The sequence below is a fragment of the Centroberyx affinis genome, unplaced genomic scaffold (assembly GCF_046629955.1).
Source record: "Centroberyx affinis isolate AG114_WGS23_722 - 3 ecotype Tasmania unplaced genomic scaffold, CSIRO-AGI_Caff_v1 ptg001814l_1, whole genome shotgun sequence".
Classification (NCBI taxonomy): Eukaryota; Metazoa; Chordata; class Actinopteri; order Beryciformes; family Berycidae; genus Centroberyx; species Centroberyx affinis.
Window position 1 is genome coordinate 177,407 of NW_027280200.1, and position 19,606 is coordinate 197,012.

The 19,606-nt window shown below is 41.5% G+C and overlaps 3 protein-coding genes across 3 annotated transcripts in view; 1 reads left to right on the top strand and 2 right to left on the bottom strand.

Annotated features, from left to right (window-relative positions):
- Positions 1-839: 839 nt before the first annotated feature.
- On the bottom strand, positions 840-6,837 carry dnaaf10 (dynein axonemal assembly factor 10). The gene is made up of 8 exons (XM_071529623.1): positions 6,596-6,837; positions 6,065-6,165; positions 5,471-5,601; positions 5,146-5,247; positions 4,573-4,688; positions 3,758-3,892; positions 2,163-2,260; positions 840-1,771 (listed from the first exon to the last, which is right to left on the bottom strand). The coding sequence occupies exons 1-8, from the start codon at positions 6,779-6,781 to the stop codon at positions 1,564-1,566; spliced, it is 1,077 nt and encodes a 358-aa protein (XP_071385724.1). The 5' UTR covers positions 6,782-6,837; the 3' UTR covers positions 840-1,563.
- A 257-nt stretch (positions 6,838-7,094) lies between these two features.
- Positions 7,095-11,122, top strand: pno1 (partner of NOB1 homolog). Its single transcript, XM_071529619.1, has 7 exons — positions 7,095-7,383; positions 8,040-8,189; positions 8,390-8,473; positions 9,493-9,553; positions 9,697-9,814; positions 10,573-10,643; positions 10,760-11,122. The coding sequence occupies exons 1-7, from the start codon at positions 7,186-7,188 to the stop codon at positions 10,825-10,827; spliced, it is 750 nt and encodes a 249-aa protein (XP_071385720.1). The 5' UTR covers positions 7,095-7,185; the 3' UTR covers positions 10,828-11,122.
- A 329-nt stretch (positions 11,123-11,451) lies between these two features.
- Positions 11,452-19,606, bottom strand: part of ppp3r1a (protein phosphatase 3, regulatory subunit B, alpha a) — a 39,166-nt gene continuing 31,011 nt past the window's right edge. The window contains exons 4-6 of the mRNA XM_071529621.1: positions 19,393-19,452; positions 17,640-17,824; positions 11,452-13,886 (exon numbers count right to left, since the gene is read on the bottom strand). Coding sequence (XP_071385722.1) covers positions 13,839-13,886; positions 17,640-17,824; positions 19,393-19,452 — 293 coding nt within the window. The 3' untranslated portion in view covers positions 11,452-13,838. The remainder of the gene's footprint in view (positions 13,887-17,639; positions 17,825-19,392; positions 19,453-19,606) is intronic.

Here is a 19,606-nt window from a genome sequence, read left to right on the forward strand (position 1 = left end):
CAGCGGGTGTAGAGAGGAGTTTTACTTCTACAAACATTTCTCAGAGGCAGAGCTGCTCTGGAGGCAGAAGTAATCTCATTGGTTGAGTTAAACCTCAGTGGGCGGAGCCAAAGAACCACAGTTTTCTGTTCTAAGTAATGTTAGACTGAGGCCCAGTGGAAAAAGACAAGAGGTAAGACAGGAGGTAACTAAAATAATGACAGCACTCTTGCTACTACCTGAACAAATGCGATTTAGCCGTACAGTTATCTAGTTAAGCTAGTTAGCCTAGCTGACCTTCCAAGCTGAATTTAGCCATACTAGCCTATAGCTGTCTAGGTAAGCTTGTTAGCTAGCTGCTGACCTGAATGAAAAAAAATAAATTTCTATTTTTCATCCATATTTTGACCAGTCCCTCACCAGCTCCCGCCATTCAAGTGTGTAACTTGCACTCTGAACAACTGTGGTGCTTTGGCTCCGCCCACTGAGGTTTAACTCAACCAATGAGATTATTTCTGCCTCTGTTTATATGTTTATATGTTTATATAACTCAAACTCCAATCTGCAGTTCTGGGATGCCAGAAATGTGGAGTCCTATGGAGTTATCATGGGCCTGATTTAACCTAAACACACACTTCATAACCCCACCTACACGCCCACTCTCACCCACCTCTCCTTTCCTCTAACATCCAAGCTAGGTTTCTACATGGGTACACTCCCCAAAAAAGACTTCAGATCCTGTGTTGGTAAATGTCACTGCGGTAATCCTCTTGACCTTCCCTCCCCGATGTCATCAAAAGCAATTCATATTGGATGCACAACACTGAGAAAATGCGCACCTTTTTTCTCAAAAAGCCCATTTAATCTGAAAACACAAAGTTCTCAATAAAATTATCTCATATCAAAAGTCACAGCTGTAACAACAATAATTGACAACAATAGACAAAACTGGAGTACCCACAAAGTTCATCCATGGTGCTTCAGCACGTAATCACAAAAATTGCAACAAAAGACAGGAATTTCAGAAGCAACGTCCTACCTAAATGGAAGCAGATAAGAGAAAGATAAGAAATATGAAATCTTGAGCCTCACAGTATTATTCCAAGCTAGAGGCTACGTGACTCATTCCAACATCCCAGTGGAGGCTTTTCGATAAGACAGGAAATCTTCCATTGTATTACACGGGTATTTCTCTGCGCTGATCCTGGAGGATAAGTGTTTGCCTGCGGGGCACGGCCAGGCACCGCACTTGTTTCAGGGAAATCATTTAATAGAGACAAGACCAGATCCGTCCAAACAAAACATTTCCCAGTTCATTTGAGTTTAAGCAATTTTCCGGTTAGATTAAGTCCGAAGACGGATGCCAATTGTGCAAAATCTAGATGGACAGCCTCCAAGACCCGCAGTAGGAAATTGTCGTGTAATAAAAGACCTCCATGTATCCACAGACAACCAGGGCTGCAATTCAGCCTCACAGAAAGGCAATAATAAAAACGACACCATCTCTTACGGGCTGGAGTTGTGTCTCGTTTGGTATCGGGCGGCGCTGAGCCTGACCGTCAGTCTATGGTGGCGTTTGCTTTTTCACACGCGCTTCAGTTTGGTGACGATGAGCACGCGGACCGACTGGTCGAAGGCCGAACACACGCACAGGCCCTCCTTGTCGGGGCTCCAGTCCAGGCTGGCGATGGGCTGAGTGGACAGAGTGACGTTCTGTAGGAGGTTGACGGAGCCGGCCACGCCCATGTCCACGTCGTCCGAGTCCTTCTTGCTCCTCTGAGCAGGGTACTCGCTGGAAACGAGAGCGAAACACAAAAAAAGAGAATTTGGAGGAATGGTTCTCGGTATAGATGGATTTTACCATCATGCTTTTACTATCACATTGAGTAATTTCCTTTTAACTAGTTTCAATAATAAATGAGATATCCACCATCTCAATAAAGAGTATCACCTACGGGGATGAAAGGATTGCTGGCAAGTAAAACCGACTATGGAAAGACAATTATGGTATCAGCCAGTAGCGGGAACAATTTTGAAGACTGATTTACATATAATTTTGAGTTGCTGAGAGGTGAATTCCAGGTAACTTTGTTATTTTTCACAAAAGGATATCTACACAGGATACTCGTGTATCTTGACATGGGATTCAAACACATGTTTATAGTTAAAGATATGCTGCTTACTATTTCCATAGATGTAGGTTGCCTGCTCCACCTGCGGTCATAAAGATGTCTCTGTTTTGAGGCAAATGCCTCACCTGCCAGATGGTTGATTTATGAGCCTGAAATAAGAGAGGAAAGATCATTTACTTCCAGAAGAATTTATGCTAAAGGCACAGGGTTCATACACATTTTTCCATTTCAAAATTACATACTTTTGCCAGACCTTAATTTCCTGACTGGATTCTAAGATATGTGTTGGTGAAATGACTCCACAACTACACTAAATCTGTCTTTATGCTGTGTAACAACTGTTTCCCCCCTATATTTTGTCCAATTTCAGAACTTTTCAACACCTGGAAAAAAGGTCAAATTCATTTTCAACACCTTCCAGACATTTCAGACCTGTGTAGAAACCCTGCAACCACTTTTTTCTCTGCTGAAAGTCAATAAATGTGGCCTTGCTGTAGTGTAATGTTAGTAGAGATTCACATATTGTTGTTCCCTGCACTGTTTCCAGTCTCTTTGGTATTGACGTAGTTGAGTCTTTTCTGTGCAGGGTGATGTCATGGATGTGGGAGTTACCGGCCCAGGCCTTGTCTCTGCTAACAGGCCTGCTGCTCCCAACTCCCCCTCGCTTTCTGCCGACTGACAAACTGCACTGCTGCCTCTTCTAGCATGGCAGGGAACAGGCAAAACTGTGAGTGCCGTCAAACTGGCATCACGCTGGAATCATAACAATATTATATAAATAATTATAGTATGACGCAAAGTATGCAAAGTAGTTCCAGAAAAATAGCTGGAACATTATTAATGAGTTCAAGGAGTCTAGTCGCAGGGAGTAATATGTTTGTGTTTGTGCCACCCGGAAACCTTGACAAGGAAAAGGAAGCAAAAAGAAATAATATCATACTCAAACAATTTCTAAGAAAATACTTCCTTCAGAATGAACCAGAAGGAGGTCCAGACATTATGAGTGTGGCATTGCAAGTTCTCATCTGCGATTCTGCAAGTATTTTTGAGATATTGAATGTTTGAGTTTTCAGCTCCCATGTAGCAAAACTAATAAGCATTTTTCTACCCACTTCAACAAACATTTTCAAAAACCTAACTTCAGCCACATGTAAAGACCTGCTTGTAGAGCCACAGTACATGAATAACTCATTTTTGACCAAAATATCAGACAGAACCTTATAATTCAAGGTTGGAGATATTGATGTGCCAACTGTTGATCGCTCAGAAGAACTGGACAAATATTGAGAAAGCCGAAGCCTCTGATCTCTCTCAGACCTACCAGTCACTTGGCACGCCGGGCCATATCACTCTAATGCTGGTGAAAGAGTGTTTTTCTAGCCTTTTTCCCACAGGCACGGTGAAAAAGCCACACTTTTCTCTCCTCACTGGCCCAGTGTCGTTTTTGGCCGGTGACCACACAGCCACAGAGCAATGTTAGGCAAACACAACCCCCAAACACTTCCAGCTGTGAAAACGGTCAAAAGGACGCGTGACCCCCCCCTCTCTCCCTCTGTCTGTAGCCTGAAAAAAAAATAACCTTTTGACACTTTTTCCATCTGTAGGAGCCAAACATCCGTCTGGCTCTCTCCACCTGGGTCAATTACCTTTTCGGAAACGGAGGCGAAGCCCTTGGTGGGGTGCTGGGTCCTCATGTCAAAGACGTGGAAATTTCCCTCCAGTGAGGTGGCCACCAGCTTGTTCATGTTGATGTCTTTCCTGTCAAACTCCACGCAGCATACCTGGCCGTGATGCGAGAAAAAATAACAGTCACTCCCTGGACGTTTATCGCATGGCACGACTCCACCAGAAACTATTTTCCCATACGTCAGAATGTGTTGAAATGGACTTAATGTCTCCTGGCAGGTTAATCTACATTTAAGAGGTGATGAATGAGAGAAGCAAAGACGTTATGTAATAGCACCAGTGCGACGCTTTGCATATGACGTGAAGATTTTGTAACATTAAGCCTCTAGACAGGAGATTAAGCGTCCATCCACCTCAGTGTTCCCTTGTGATTTTATGTAACAGTGGTGCTGGGAAGTCATTTATGTTTTGGCTCCACGTCCGTCACTCTGTCGGTCTATGTTATGGTTCAAGTGCAGGTTGCAGTACTGTAAATGCATGTTTGGATAGTTTATCATAATAAAAAGCTCAATTCTAAATCTTGGGACTACACTTCTTTGTGTTTCAGAGGGGAATCGGCTAAATCATCCTGCCAGTTTGATTTCTCATTTTTCCTACTAGAGGTGGTCATTTTTTGCTGTGGTGCCGCAAACGACTTATGAATACAGAGGAAGAACTGCACCTGAAATGTCAACATCCAGAACTTCACAAAATCACATGCCGTAAAAGGCTTTGGACATGAATTATTTGCAGATGTATGTGTTACCATATCTATACCACATACTGTTCAGCTCACCCCATTTTTGATGTTGGTTTCCCACCGTAGGGACATATTCCGCAGGTCGAACAGTTTGATGTCCCCGTTGTCGTAGCCGGCGCAGATGCAGCGGTCCTGATCGTTGAAGGCATGACCTGCATTGAGAGGGTCGATTGAACAGAGGTTCAGCTTCATGTAAAGTATATTTCACACATGGTCGATGTTTTGAGTTACGATGAATGAGCAGGAGCATCTTTGAGGCCGGTTTGGCATTTTGACAGGATTAAAACACCACAACAGTTTGTGTTCATGCTGAATCTGGAAAAGACCACAGAGAATCCAAACAAAGGTTAAACTCAATTTTAGTGTCACCTGTCAAGGCTCTAACCTCCACATTTGTTTAAGAGTTCAGGAGATGAAACACGGGTTGGCAGAGAAGTGAGCCTGTGGCCAGAGGGTTGCCAGTTCAAATCCCAGCAGGGAAAACCAGGGAGGTGGAAGTGATTGAATTTTAGACCGGTCACATTGCTGGCCCACACCACATATAAAACTGGCCCTGGCTATCTACATGTAGTGTGTGCTGTCAACCCTGGCAGCTGTTATTTTACGCACCAAAGGCAACAGTCCAGCAGTCCCTCTTGGTCTCTCCCTCCACAGGCTCCATGTTGGCTACAGGTGAATCTTTCTGCCTGGGATCCCACACCTTCACCGTCCCTGCATGCAAAGAAAAATTGTTCACATGACCTATCACAAATGAAATAAAAACAACAACAAAGCGTGTGTGCATGTCTGGAACAAAGCAAATTTTTACTGAAGCTAATATCATTATAAACATTCACCCCAAGATCAGTATTTCTTATGTCTTAATGTATTTTCTTTTGTGTGGTTGACTGTGGCCGTACCACACGTCAAACCTCTCCTTTCTCAAAGCCTTTACCGTCTCTGCTTCCAGTGACGATCTCAGGTGCGCCATCGCCAATCCCAAGGCCTCCAACCCCGTCTATACTGTTCACTATCTCTTTGTGAGCCTTGACAGAGTACACCGGCACTTCAGGCATCTCCAGATTCCTGTGGACAAGACAGACATCGGCACCAAATGAATCAATACACTAAACAACAGGGTTGGTGTGAACTCACTTTCCATTCAGTCAATTTAGAAAGTGATCAATCTTCAAAAAATTGAAAAACTTTTCTGTTAAGGAGGCCAAGTCCAATCGACCAACTGAAACTATTAAAAATAATGTTGAATTAATGTGCTACCATTAGCAAGTAAACTGGTTTCTGTTTAAAATTTTAATTGGCTTAAATTAAAGTAAACTAAACCCAATATGGCTTAACAAGTGTCCCTTTTCTGACATTTTATAGACCAAACAACTAATCTATTAATCAAGAAAATAATCGACAGATTAATCGACAATGAAAATAATCGTTAGTTGCAGCCCTAGTGGCAGTACAGTAATTTCTTTCATTTCAACATTTCTGGCAAGACACAGATGATAAGACATGACTTCAACGGATTTGGATAAAATACCATATGTTGAGATTTCCATCAAAATCCCCAGTTGCTATGTGTCTCTGTTGGAGAGAGGTGGCTCCAAATGTGCCACACTTGATGGGTTTTGCCTTCTCTACCTGAAACACACGAGAGAGACGGGGTTTGGTAAGAGTTGGCACCATAGAGATATAACAGGTTGGCACTGCATTCAGCTCTAGAGATGGGGCAAAGCAACAGGCAGCAGAATAAATGTAAAGAAGTCTGAAGTGAAACATAACACACGTATTATTTGGTTTGCTTTAGCCTGATTAATACGCAGTGTACAACTACATTAAGTAACATATGACTGTTTCTGGAGTGCATACATAAGATGAATCAAATTCACACTCTGTGGGGGTAATCTTATGTTGCCTGTTGCTATGGAAACGAGTACCTAGCAAGACTTTCTGGAAGACTTAGCTAGCTATCCATGCTCAAGGATTGGCCAAAAATCATCGCTCAATCATGTTATATTTCTGAGAAAAAAATGATAATAAGACTGGTATAGTAAGCCAGACGTTAACTAACCTCCTTCACCAGCTGGACCTCTCCGTGCTGCACTTCGTATATCTGCATCACTCCAGTCCCCCTTGCAAAGTTCCCGAGGCAGACGAACTTTGCGCTGCAGGGGATCCATTTGCTGTCGAAAATCGTGTAGTTCAAACTTTTCTGAATGTGAGCGATTATCTGAGGCTTTTCGAGTGGCGTTGACATGTTTTCTGGTCGAGAAACGGCTGGAATTGTCTTAAAAAGTATCAAAAAACGGTACAGTGCAGCGAGCTGCCAAAACACATGACGTGAAAGACCCTCCTACAGCTGAGCGTGCGGCTGCCTAAAAAGATGCCTGATAAAATGTACAAATTTCAAGTAAGCCTTTTACGTATTTAAAACACACAGACAAACTAAACGGATATTTTTATGATTTCGAGCGCCACTCTAGTAAAATAACGACACATTATATTAATTTATAAACATTTCTTTTATTAGTTTCACGCTGCAGGCGACGGCGAAATTGCTGTTTGGGTCCTTTCCGTCGCACGAGGACAACCTCATGCCTCTCCGGCCACAGTCTGGCTCTCAGTTCTGATTATTTTGTCTGATTTCAAACCGTTTTCGGGATGGACACTGGTACTAATTCAGCTCCTGAGGTGCCCGCTGCCACGGACAGCGGGAGCGGGGCAGACGCGTTCACAAAGGTTAAGTCTAAAAAGAGTCAGAAACGAAAACGGGAACAAGATGGAGCGGACATGGACACAGAAGAGTCCGTGGCATGCAAGCGACCGCAGTTCCCAGCGATATCAGGCGACAAATTAAAGGTAACTACCATTTGTATACATCGCCAGTGATTTTTTTTTCTCTAAATGTTCTCCATTACAACTGTCAGTACGTGGGTATTTATCAGTTTTCCTCAGTAACTACTAGTAAGCTTGGTTCTGTCAGCAATGGAAGTGCGCTTGCGCAATTTAGCCGTACTAACATCACTCAAGTTTTGGATTGTTGTCATTATTATAGGGCTGCAATTAACGATTATTTTCATTGTCGATTAATCTGTCGGTTATTTTCTCGATTAATCGATTAGTTGTTTGGTCTATAAAATGTCAGAAAATGGTGAAAAATGTCGATCAGTGTTTCCCAAAGCCCAAGATGACGTCCTCAAATGTCTTGTTTTGTCCACGACCCAAAGATATTCAGTTTACTGTCATAGAGGAGTAAAGAAACCAGAAAATATTAACATTTAAGAAGCTGTAATAAGAGAATTTTTACTCAGAGTAATCGATTATCAAAATAGTTGGCAAATAATTTAATAATTGACAACTAATCAATTAATCGTTGCAGCTCTACATTATTATACCGTCAGTAAAAACATTTACCATTAAATGATCAGTCTGATGAAGCCTTATTTTGTCCTGTTTCAGACATGAAAGTGTTGCTAATGTTAGATTTGACCATTTCATTTTGCACTTTGTTTCAGGGAGGATCGGATGAGATGCGTAAAGTGGCGGTCCCGTCTCACAGATACACGCCTCTGAAGGAGAACTGGCTGAAGATTTTCACCCCCATTGTAGAGAACCTGCAGCTGCAAGTCAGATTCAACCTCAAAACTAGGAATGTTGAAATTAAAGTAAGTTAAAAGGCTTTCCTGAGCACAAGTAAACATCAGTCAACTTGGTTTTTTTTTAATTCTACTAATAGGGGTTCAACAGTAATACATGACACATACATGCTTGTTTACATTTAATACCCGACTCTATTGTTTTTCTTCCTGTTGCATGGTTGATTGTGTCTATATTGCATGTTTGTAATGCGCTCTCCTTCTCTCAGACATGCAAAGAGACGCAGGACATCGGCTCCCTCACAAGAGCGGCGGATTTTGTCCGAGCGTTTGTGCTGGGATTTCAGGTTGAAGTAAGTACACTAATGGAACGTTTTAGTAAGCTGTGTGTGTGTGTTCTGGTTTAGGCTGGGGGTATGCATGGCTATTTTTGTAATGTTTCATGAATTTGTTTTCGTTGTAAATGCACATCAGTCGAGCCCGTATAAAGTCTGTGGGGCAGTGGCAGTGCTGAAATCAAAAGCCTGGGTAAAAATGCGTGGTAATAAAATAGATGGTAAAACGTTGGATTAGGGCTAGAGACAGATTTTAGTGATATCGGCCGGTCATGTCGTGCACTGCCAGTATGATGGAGGTCCTGCAAGTTTATTTTCTTTGAACATTTTAGGATTTTTTTTTATATCAATATATATCACGATATGGTTCATGTATGCAAAATCACATTAAATAATCAAATTAATGTTCATCTCATTGAACTGAATGGTAATGTTAGGTCTGATGTCAAACAAAACAGAAATATTCAAATAATATTCCTACCATACCTCATTTTATCAGAGTTTTTAAGTAAAATTTGCTTGTCATCATCAATTTAGACAGCAGAAATGTGTGTCACGATATTAAAATATCTTCATATCATCACGATATGATTCCACTGAAAGACGATAAACGATGATATTGAATTATCGCCCAGCCCTAATTTTACTTATTCATTTAATTGTGCAGTTATGTTTTTTTGTAAATTATTTATTCATTTAAAGGCCAAACGTTTCCCAGATTTCCTTCGCTAGTGAATAGATGTGGTGGGTCAACCTGCCTTAAAGAGCTGCTAACTGATAAAAGTGAATTTCATTAGCCTGAGTTTCAGTGGAGAGTTTTAGTGTCACATGATGATGTAAATGCTTCAGAGGCTTTTCCACCCTGAATATGTGTACATGCAGTACTGTGCAAAAGTCCTAGGCACTCTTGATTGACTCTTGATGTTTTGTGAATGATGATCCCATAAACCTTACTACATCGTATGGTAACATGCTCTCTCTCCCTCTCTCTCTCTCTCTCTCTCTCCCTCCCTCTCTCTCTCCCTCTCCCTCCACAGGACGCCCTGGCTCTCATCAGATTAGACGAGCTTTTCCTAGAAAGCTTTGATGTGACAGACGGTAAGATTGCAGCACCTTCGTCCCGCTGTCTGCTGTGCAGCTCTTCACATCGTTTCCACACCTTCCCTCCCCGCTGCAGAGTGAACTCTAGGTCGGGTCTCTCGGAGTGTGCTCATTGTGTTTTTTTGTGTCTGTCTCGGCAGTGAAACCGCTGAAAGGAGACCACTTATCCAGAGCCATCGGAAGGATAGCGGGGAAGGGAGGAAAAACCAAATTCACTATTGAAAATGTCACCAAGACTCGCATCGTGCTAGCAGACACGTGAGTTCCCAGCACTTCACAGCAGGGCTGCACTGTTATGGCAACAAAGATAGTCACGATTATTTTATTATATTTTGTGATCCAATTATCAGTCACAATTATTTGTTTCGGTTTCTGGAAACAAAATTATTTTATTGCACTTTTGCACCTTTTCTCTGCCCAGTATTTCTCAAAGTAGCAGCAGCTAGAAAGTCTTGTTTTTACTTTACTGTCTTACTCTTATTCTGGTCCTTGTTTACAAAATTCAAATAATAAATAATTACCACTTTATTGCATTTGGGCGCAGCTACAACCCAAACGTTGCAGAGTCTGCTCTTGTTAATTGGTTAAGTGGTCATTTGGTTTAAAACCAAAGAATATCCAAATGACTGATGATCCAGGAGGATTTTCCTCTCTATCTGCCGATTCATTCTTTTCCACTTTGGGTGGAAGGTTGTGATTGGTCACACATAATGGAAGCGCTTGATATGTCACACCGGGACTTTCAGGGGAATTTAAACTAACAAACAAACACTTGAATATTTCAACATTACACAATTATTAATCATAGAAACATAAATATATACAGTTATGTATGTACTATTAATTGTGCAGCCCTACTTGACTGGAATATTTGTATTTTTCTATGCTGAACCCATGCAGTAGGGTCAGTGTACATGGTGTGTGCATGAACTTAAGCCACAGAGAAACTTCAAGTCCTTTTTGTCTTGTTTTACGCTAAAATGAACTAATTTTGTTTGATATCTTTCTTTCAACAGAAAAATACACATATTAGGGTCTTTCCAGAACATCAAGATGGCCCGGACAGCGATATGTAACCTAATCTTAGGTAAGAGGGAGAAAGGTTTTGAAAATTGATAATTACAGGAAGAGTTCATCACATGGTGGATATCTTTATTGGAACAAAACAGGAAATGACCTTTTAAACTCTTCTTTTCCCTGCAGGAAGTCCACCTTCAAAGGTTTATGGCAACATCAGGGCAGTGGCCAGCAGGGCAGCTGAGAGGTTCTGAAGTCTGATTGGCTCCTGTGTGTATTTATCCTCTCCCTCATTGGCTGGTGGGACTCCCACCTCGGTCTGTGTTGAAGAGATCAGACTGTTGGGTGCCTTCGATGTTTGGACTGACATCTGTCAGGTTTCTCTACACCCGCCTCATGTTTTCAGCTGTCAGCTGGTTTCATTGTAATAGATTGTTGGATCAGTCGCTCCGAAATATGAGGCAAAATGAGAAAGTTGATATACAGTGTGAATGCAATATGAATCTGTGTAAATAAATCATTTCAACCCCCACTGATGAATTAGTTCAGTGCTTGAGCTTGTCATTGGGAATTTAGTTTCCTAAATTTACTAAACTTGGAGTCCTAAGTTTATCAGTTGGGGTTTTTTTGTATGTTTTTTGGACATGCAACTCTCTCATATATAAAGAATGATGACCATTTCCTTTCCCTTGTCACGTCCCCAGTTTATGCACATTTACAACACATTGTTATTGTCAATGGAATGTAGAGAAATAAAAGCCTTAATGCATCATTGGATGTCGGGAAAACTAAGGAAATAATATCTCATTTAAAATGTACAGGTATTTACTGACATAGCGAGGGGAACTGAGGTTTGCAGATGAACCACTGAAAAAGCCAATACTTTCAACATTTCAAAGTTTATTTAAATTTTTTTTATTTTCATACAGTATCAAGTTTCCAACAGTCCCACAGCATAAGATGCAGCATGCAGAAAAAGGGAAAAAAAGGTTCTCAAACTTAAATCGTTTCAGATTTCCCCACACAAACTAAAAAGAACCCAAATCCCTCAGAGAAAAAAGTAGCACTTACGAACTAAAGCGCGGTCTGAACTATACAGAGAACAGAGAGCCAGAACTGCATTTAACAAATACTTATATACAAAAGAAAAAAAAACATCAAATTTTCCCCTTTAAGCTGAGTACAGTGTGTGGCAGTTTGAGACAGGATCAGATATGCAACTTTTACTGGAATAGAAGCATCTCGCTGACCCGGGTAAAATACAAAAAGTTACATGTAGTTCAGTTCATTTGGATTACCTCTCATAATATGTGTACATTTACCAAAGTTTGGCAACATCCATATTGTATACCATTAAATTCTTAAATATATTAACATCACCATCCATGTGTAAACAAGAGGATTATTTCAAAAAATTGATCTACATGCACAACAAAAAATATATTTCCATGTCATGCAAGCACAGGGAGGCCCAAGCCGTGCAGAGCTTTGGGATGGGGGACACCAGGGCGCTCCAGATTCACATCTCTGACTGAAAACTCCTGTTCAAACCAGCAGTCGGTCTCCAAAAAAAGCTATCCCGATGCCATTATAGTAGGAAGCATTTTCCCTTCGAAATCAAAGTTTGGTTGTGTTTGTGTTTTTCTCCCTGTTCGTACTAGTAGGTAGGTGGGTGGGAGGGGGAGAAAATGAGGTGATTGTGATAGGGGAGAAAAAAAAAAAAAAAAAAAAAAAAGGGAGAAGAAGCCAACTTTTGAAATGTACACGTTCAAAAAAAAAAACAAAAAACTAAAATATACAGTCTATCCCATTGCACATTGATCATGCCAACGCGTTAAGATTTTTAAGAGTGTTCCTGACCCGTCCTGCGCTGCACTGAGAAAGGTGTGAATTCAGAAGGGCTCATGTGAAGCAGAGACCACGCCTTCCCCTCTCGCTGTTTAAGAAGATGAGCAAACATCGATTACCTAATATACACATATCGGTTTTAAAAAAAAACAACGCTGCCTGCAGATAAGTCTCTGTTAAAGTCGCTATATACTTTTTCAAACAGTATATATTCTCGCCATAATTCACTCTCAAAGCTATTGTTCTTAGAGCTTAGGCAAGTCCACTGCATCATCCAGCCTCTGTTTTTAATGTAATGAAGTAAAAGTCTTAATGATGATTCGTTTGTCAATGTGAGTGCGGAGCTATTCTTTGCATCGGGGATTGTCTTATGGATGCACACTGTTAAAATGTAAAATGAGAGTAAACCATGTATTAGTTTGCAAAGACATCACTTTCTTGGCATTAATTTATCTACTTAATAATTTCATGACAGGAAACAAGGATAATCTCCAACAATATAAACATGTTTTAAGTATAAATAAAACTAGCACTCTTCTTACAAAAAAACAAAAAACAAAACATGAATTGCTTTGCTAAGTGTGACCGGAAGCTTTACAGATCTAATCCAAAACTGCTCAAGTGTAAGCTAAAATGGAGGACAAAAAAACAAAAAAACAAAAGTCAGAATATATGAAATTTAGTTTTGCATCTAATATATATATCGTTGTGACTTCTTCGCGATCGTGCAGTTTGACGTGTCACAAACCAGTTTCTCCGAAGTAAATGACAGCAGTGATGATGGGTAATAACTTGGACTGGTTTCTGGATATGTTCTGGTTGGCACTTCATACCCTACTGTCTAGCTGTACTGAAATCAAGTGTCTATATACTATACACTCCCCCTCACGAGAGAACCATAGATATACTTGTGTGTGTTTTTTTTTTCTTCTTTATAAAAGACGAGAACAAAAAATAAATATCAAAAATAATTAACAAAAAAAAAAAAAAAAGAAAGAATGAAATATGAACAAGCCAACCAGCCTCTTCACTGTCTCCTCCCCCTCCCCCCCCTCCCTCCCCCCCTCATCCAAAATCGGAGATGCTCTTGCAAATGAGAAATAGCTGTCCTTCAGTCTCTTAAAGTGCTACGACCGGGTTATTGAGAGGATTTACAGTTCAATAACACTTCAAAGTTGGCTTCGCGAGGCCCGTGGTTTTTTTGAAAGAAAAAAAAAGAAGTGGCTTCACAGAGAGAGAGAGAGAGAGAGAGAGATAGAGAGAGAAAGTAAAGAGAGATAGAGAGAGAGAGAGAGAATACTTCCATTGAGTTACACAGAGAGCGTTTTTTTGCCGGACGTCTTGAGCAGATCTTCAGAGATGGTGGAGAAAGCGAGTGTCGAGGACGAAGGGGGGGATTCAGCGAGTGGAGGAGCGCTCACACGTCCACCACCATCTTTTTGTGTATATCGAGACCGCCGACCACCTGGCAGGAGAGAGAGAGACAGAGAGAGAGAGAGAGAGAGAGAGAGAGAGAGACAGGCAGAACAATGTGCACAGGTTTATTATCCAGGTGCTGTTATACAGGCAGCGATGTGGCGCTACATGAGAAGTCGGGTCAGCAAATCATCAATCAACAAAAAATTCTGTTGTACTTTCAGAAAAGCATCAATTTCTGCCTTTTTCCCCCCTAACAGATCCCATCTTCATTCAATTTCCATCATTTTCATACTACTTACTATGATGTAGACTATGAATTTACATTGTGTCAGCCTAGAAGGTGGGAAAACACAGTTACACACACTTGAGTTCAACCTGGGACCAAACCTGGGTGACAGTACAATAATCCTTAGTGATCGTTTTAATCCCCTTGGAGAATCAAATGGGTGTTTGCATTGAAAAATACAAGCAGAGCCAGGAAGTTTAAAGTAATAATCATTGACATTTGCACATAAATGAATATCTGTTTTGCTGCTCTGTTGCCAATTGATAGAACACAATAGGGATTCAACTTGTATCCAGTTCATTGATGTTTTTCCATTGTCTGTTCTCTGGTAGCTCTTTCCTGGGAAAAATCCTCTGCCGCAAAGCAAGTGATGCATTTTACGTTTCCGGTTTGCTTGGAATAAACAGAAGAAGAAGAACTGGGTAGTTAGCATGAGCAGCGATAGCCACCATGGCTGAACGGACAAAGAAAAGAGAAACTCAAACTGCATCAATAGAAAATCCAAGCTCCGCCCACACTGTTTGATTGACAGGTGATCTCTGGGGAGTGCGGTGCAGAAACACCACAGCGATGAGCGCTGAGCAACAAAGATGGAGACTAAATAATATAATCTCACAGATTACCACTTTAAGACTAATGGGAAGTCAATTAAAATGTACTTTTCTGTGATTGACAACTTACTTGACACTTATCAGAACTGCTGCTGATGCAGTAAACCCACCCATCTGCATCTGGTGCTCAAAACAGGTTAAAACAAACTAACAGGTGGTAAAGCCATGTCTGCTTGGGAAACCCATTTTTTTTTATATTTTTCATAGTTCTTGCTTGGCATACACACAGTGCAATCACTATGAAAGTCCTGTTTTGTGGCCTTTCAACTCCCAGTCATTAAGTTTGGGATTGCCAATGGGTTGTTGCGGTACACTCATTTCTCACACATTTCTGCCGTCTTCCAGCAGCACTTAGTCATAAAAAAAGCAACAAACCCACGAGACACACGTACTCTTTCTCCTTTTACTACAACCAACCCTTTGATAAAAATCCATTTTTATATCCATAGTGTTATTTTTACACCCGCTTTGTTGCTATTCCTTTCACTCCACACATGCTCAGATCAGGAATGCTTTCAGCGAGACATAGCAGAAATCATGTCACACAATCCCTTTCCACATGAACCTTGAAGTGTCTGAGCGGCGTTGCTTTGTTAAAAAACAGGATCTAATGTTCTTCTGAGCCATCCTGAAAATATACTCCCACAAGGACGAGAGCCTTTTTAGTTCAAGGCTCCGGAGATGCAGCCGTCAAATGTGGGCCTTGTGTCTGTCAAAGTTAGAACTGGTGCCTTTCATTTATGGAAATGTCTCCGAGCGAGGCGAGTTCCACTGGGGGCCTGCAGAAGAGAAGACGAGCTGTACGGATGATATTGTACGCTCGATATGTTCAACAAGGGAACGCTAATCATGTGCTGAAGGAGAATTTGCCTGGCTCTCTGCTCTGAAAGGTAGACTCGGGTCAGGACATTGTTACACAAAATTTAAAAAAAAAAAAGGGAAATATCTGCAATCACATAATATTAACAAAATCTGGGTCTTGACTTTGATCAACACCCATTACAACCCAGATAGCCTTTCCACTGGTTGGATGGCTCAGAACGTCCTGCAGCTCAGTGGCAGTAAATCAGAAATCATATTTGGTGAACCGACCTTCACACACACGCTATCTGCAGTAATCTTGGCGATTGGTCAGCAAATGTCAGGCGTTATGCCAGACACCCGGGGGTTTTCTCTGACTGACCTAGACTTTGAAGAGCAGGCTAGGAGACTAAATGAGTAAATGAGAGTAGAAAAAAAAAAAGATAGTAACCCAGTCTGGCTTTCTCCAGCTGCGAAACGCCTCCAAAATGAACTCTTTTCTGTCTGTTAGCGACCTGGAAAAGGTTATCCGTGCTTTAATTTAAAACTAGACTGGACTGCTGTGACTCCCTGTAGAACTGAAAGATATTGACCAAAAAATGTAATTGTGATTATTTGACAGAATATTGCAATTGCGATTTAAACTGTGATTCATATCATCACTTTTTTTTTTTGTAATACATTTTTTACAACTTGGAAAGAGAACTGTAGAAAGAGGATTTATTGAGTTCAAGTATGCTGAAAGGTTTTCACTAATATTGTACTTGATTCATGGATCAAAGATTACCTGCAGCTCTAAAACACCTTGTTCAGAAATCCATGTCGGACGCCTCTGTCTCTTAAGCAATTAACTGCAGCCTCTGCGATTTGGAAATTGCAGAAGTTCACACTCCAAATTCAGTTTTATTTTTTCGACTGATTGTTCAGCTCTGCTCTGTATCGTTCCATCTGCTGTAAAGGCTCAAATCTCACAGGCACAGAAGAGGCTCATGTCACTCCTCTCCCTGTGTCCCTTCACTGTCTCCCTGTCAGCTTTAGAGCGGATTTTAAAATCTCGCTGACTGTTTACAAAGCTCAGCGTGGTCTTGCACCTCGGCATATCTGGGATCATCTGTGGCCTCCCATCGGCCCTCGGCCCCTCTGCAGACCTTCAGTCCGGGGCTCTCGGCCAGGCTCAAATTAAACGGTGATCGTGCCCCGACTGAGACTGTGGAACGAGCTTACCGAAAAACGTTAGGTCAGCAGAATCACTTTTAATCTCTGACCTTTTAGTGTGACTGAAGCGTTTTAGCTGCTTTTTGGAAAGTGTTTTGTTTGTTTTTTTCTTTTAACCTTGTGAAGCAGTTTGTAATAGCATTATATAAATAAAGTTTACTTGGCTTGATTGACTGAGTCTTGGTCATGAAGGCGGTCTTTACAACAGATTTTCATACACAGCAGAGTAGCTTCCTTGTTATGAAGGTTTATACAGTCTCCCCATTTTCTCCCCAGTGTTGGAATGACTTTCCCACTGCAGTAATACAGCAGAGCCACTCGCCATTTTCCACTGCAGGCTGAAAACTCATCGCTTCAAAGTACATTAACCCTGAATCACATCTACTCTCCCTTATCTTACTCCTCTACTCACCCTTATCGGCTCTGCTTGCTCTAATATACTCTTATTTTGAAGTAGAAAACAATCTCTTCTACCTCTTTGTTTGCTTTTATTTCTCATCTCATGTACTCCTTTCTACTGGTTTCTTGCCATATTGGTGATTTAGAAATGTAAGCTTATTCTACTGTTGTACTCATTGTAAGTCACGCTCGATAAGAGCTTCAGGTACATTTGTAGGAATTTGCTGTTGGTGTCAATACTCGTAGTATATAATACAGCCACAATGTCCCATGTAGCGAGAACTCCCCAGCCTGTTTACACCCTTTGACACCGCACTTCAACAGGAGGTGTGAAATTCAAACTCAGTGCTGTGAAGCCTAAGCAAAAAGCGGTTTTGTTTTCCCCCAGTTCTCTGCCCTTTTGACACGAGCCTTCACCACAACATCTTCTGCATCGGCAGAAGTGTCACCGCCCCCCGAAAAAACACCCGAGGGGAGTTGGACTTACTGCGCAGAACTCTTCGAAGGATATCCTGCCGTCTCCGTCCTTGTCTGCGTTGATGATGGTCTTGTCCACGATCTGCTGGAGCTGCGTGTCCTTCAGGTTGTTGCCCACCATCATCTTCAGCACCTGGAAGAGCTCGCCGTTGGAGATGTAGCCGTCCTTGTCCATGTCGTAGATCCTGAAGGCGACTGGAGCGCGAGAGTCGTGGCGAGAGGGAAGCAGAAGCAGAGGCAGACAAGCGTAAATCAGTCCCGCAACACCGGGTCCGAAATTAACAGCCACCAAGCGCCAAATATTAGTAAATCAATAAGGGTCACCCACCACTAGGGCTGCAACTAACGATTATTTTCATTAGCGATTAATCTAACGTAAATTTTTTCAATTAAATCGATAAATCGTTTAGTCTATAAAATGTCAAAAATAATGACAAATGCCCATCACAAGTTAAGAGAGCCCAAATTGTTCTTAAATTGCTTACCTAGTCTGACCAGCAGCTAGAAAAAGCCTTTAGTATTAATTTTATAATGATATGAAACGCAGCAAATCTTAGCATTTGTGAAGCTGTAACCAGCAAATGTTTGGTATTTTTACTTGATAAATGACTTAAAACGATTAAAACGATTGAATGCCTCGGTTATATAGAGACTTTGGTCTTTGCCTGCTCTCAAATTTTGTCCCTGCTGACCACCATAGACTCTCTGACCGTGAGCAAATCGAAGCAAAACAATGACCCTTTATCAAACACACTTCTGATTGGCTGCTCGTTACGCTGGTCTACACAAAGCGGTAAACTTCTCTAAACTAAACTTCTGTAATCTCTTCTTCCAGTTTCTCCGCTGCCTGGATGATTAACTGGCCTCACATCAGTTGAAAATACGATTATTCCCATGTGGCAGATCACTCCCGCGCACCGTCTTCACTTCACAAGGATTTTGTTTCGAGACACAACGTTTCGGTCAAATGACCTTTGTCAGGAATCTTTGCCACTTGACCGAAATGTTGTGTCTTGAAATAAAATCCTTGTTTGTGCGGAGTCTACAGATTTTGACTTTATCCTTCTCCTCCGACGCGCCTAGATCATACACGCGGTTGGGCGACGATTATCTTTTTAGTAAAATCACTTTGATGAACGTAACTAAGCAAATTTTAAATGAAAACTCGAAGGGCCAGTTTTGCGTACATGAATTAAGCCTATTTCCAATGGATGTCTCCATTGGATTTTGTCTTAAATCTAGGACTAGGCTTAATCTCTGCACGCAAAACCAGCCCTAAATCTGCTCTTGTCTCTTTCTTGGATATTTCACACAGCTGATTCTATACAGAAAATCGCATTGAAAACCAGGAGATTTTAATTATTTTGGCCAGTAAAAAGTATTCTTGGAAGGAAATAATTTTCGTTTACCAGCCCTTGGCAGGTGAGCCAGAAAAGTTAATTTCGGACACTGCTCATCATACATGTTGCAGCAATAAGACTTTCAATCTGACGTGCAAAGTTAGTAGTTTAGAAAAGTAGTTTGCATTTTACTTGTTTCCCCACAGCAGTCCTTCTTGGTTGAGACAGCAGGGAAGGTGAGACGAACACAGAACAGGGGAGACACAGGAGAGAAAGCTCCGGCGGGACTCAGTCCCAGACCAGCAAAGACACATGTGGCTCCAGAGGTGGGGGGGTGGGGTGGGCTCCGGACCGCTAGCGCCACCTCTGGCCACATGTGCTTTTAAGGAGTTAGGGTGGCTGGAGATCTGCAGCTCTACTTACACCGAAGCTTCTGTTCCTTGTCCCCCTTGACGCTGAACTGTGAGACTCCCTCGATGAACTCTGGGAGAGGAGAGCAACAGTCAGTGCTGTGGGTTCGCAAAACTCTGCAGTGGTTTTTTTTTTTTGGTTTTTTTTTTTTATTAGATTTGGCTTTTGTTGACGTTTTGTTGTTGACGTATGATGAGGAACGCATTGACTGAATTTCACCTTATTG

What these genes read in the sequence shown, in the direction of transcription:
- dnaaf10 (XM_071529623.1), bottom strand. Translation starts at nt 6,781, where the DNA reads ATGTCAACGCCACTCGAAAAGCCTCAGATAATCGCTCACATTCAGAAA. An exon ending in AGGTCCAGCTGGTGAAGGAG is followed by an intron (nt 6,166 to 6,595) that starts GTTAGTTAACGT and finishes CGTGTGTTTCAG; the next exon opens with GTAGAGAAGGCAAAACCCAT. An exon ending in CTGCTGGACTGTTGCCTTTG is followed by an intron (nt 4,689 to 5,145) that starts GTGCGTAAAATA and finishes CTCTCAATGCAG; the next exon opens with GTCATGCCTTCAACGATCAG.
- pno1 (XM_071529619.1), top strand. Translation starts at nt 7,186, where the DNA reads ATGGACACTGGTACTAATTCAGCTCCTGAGGTGCCCGCTGCCACGGAC. An exon ending in TATCAGGCGACAAATTAAAG is followed by an intron (nt 7,384 to 8,039) that starts GTAACTACCATT and finishes ACTTTGTTTCAG; the next exon opens with GGAGGATCGGATGAGATGCG. An exon ending in GATATGTAACCTAATCTTAG is followed by an intron (nt 10,644 to 10,759) that starts GTAAGAGGGAGA and finishes TTTTCCCTGCAG; the next exon opens with GAAGTCCACCTTCAAAGGTT.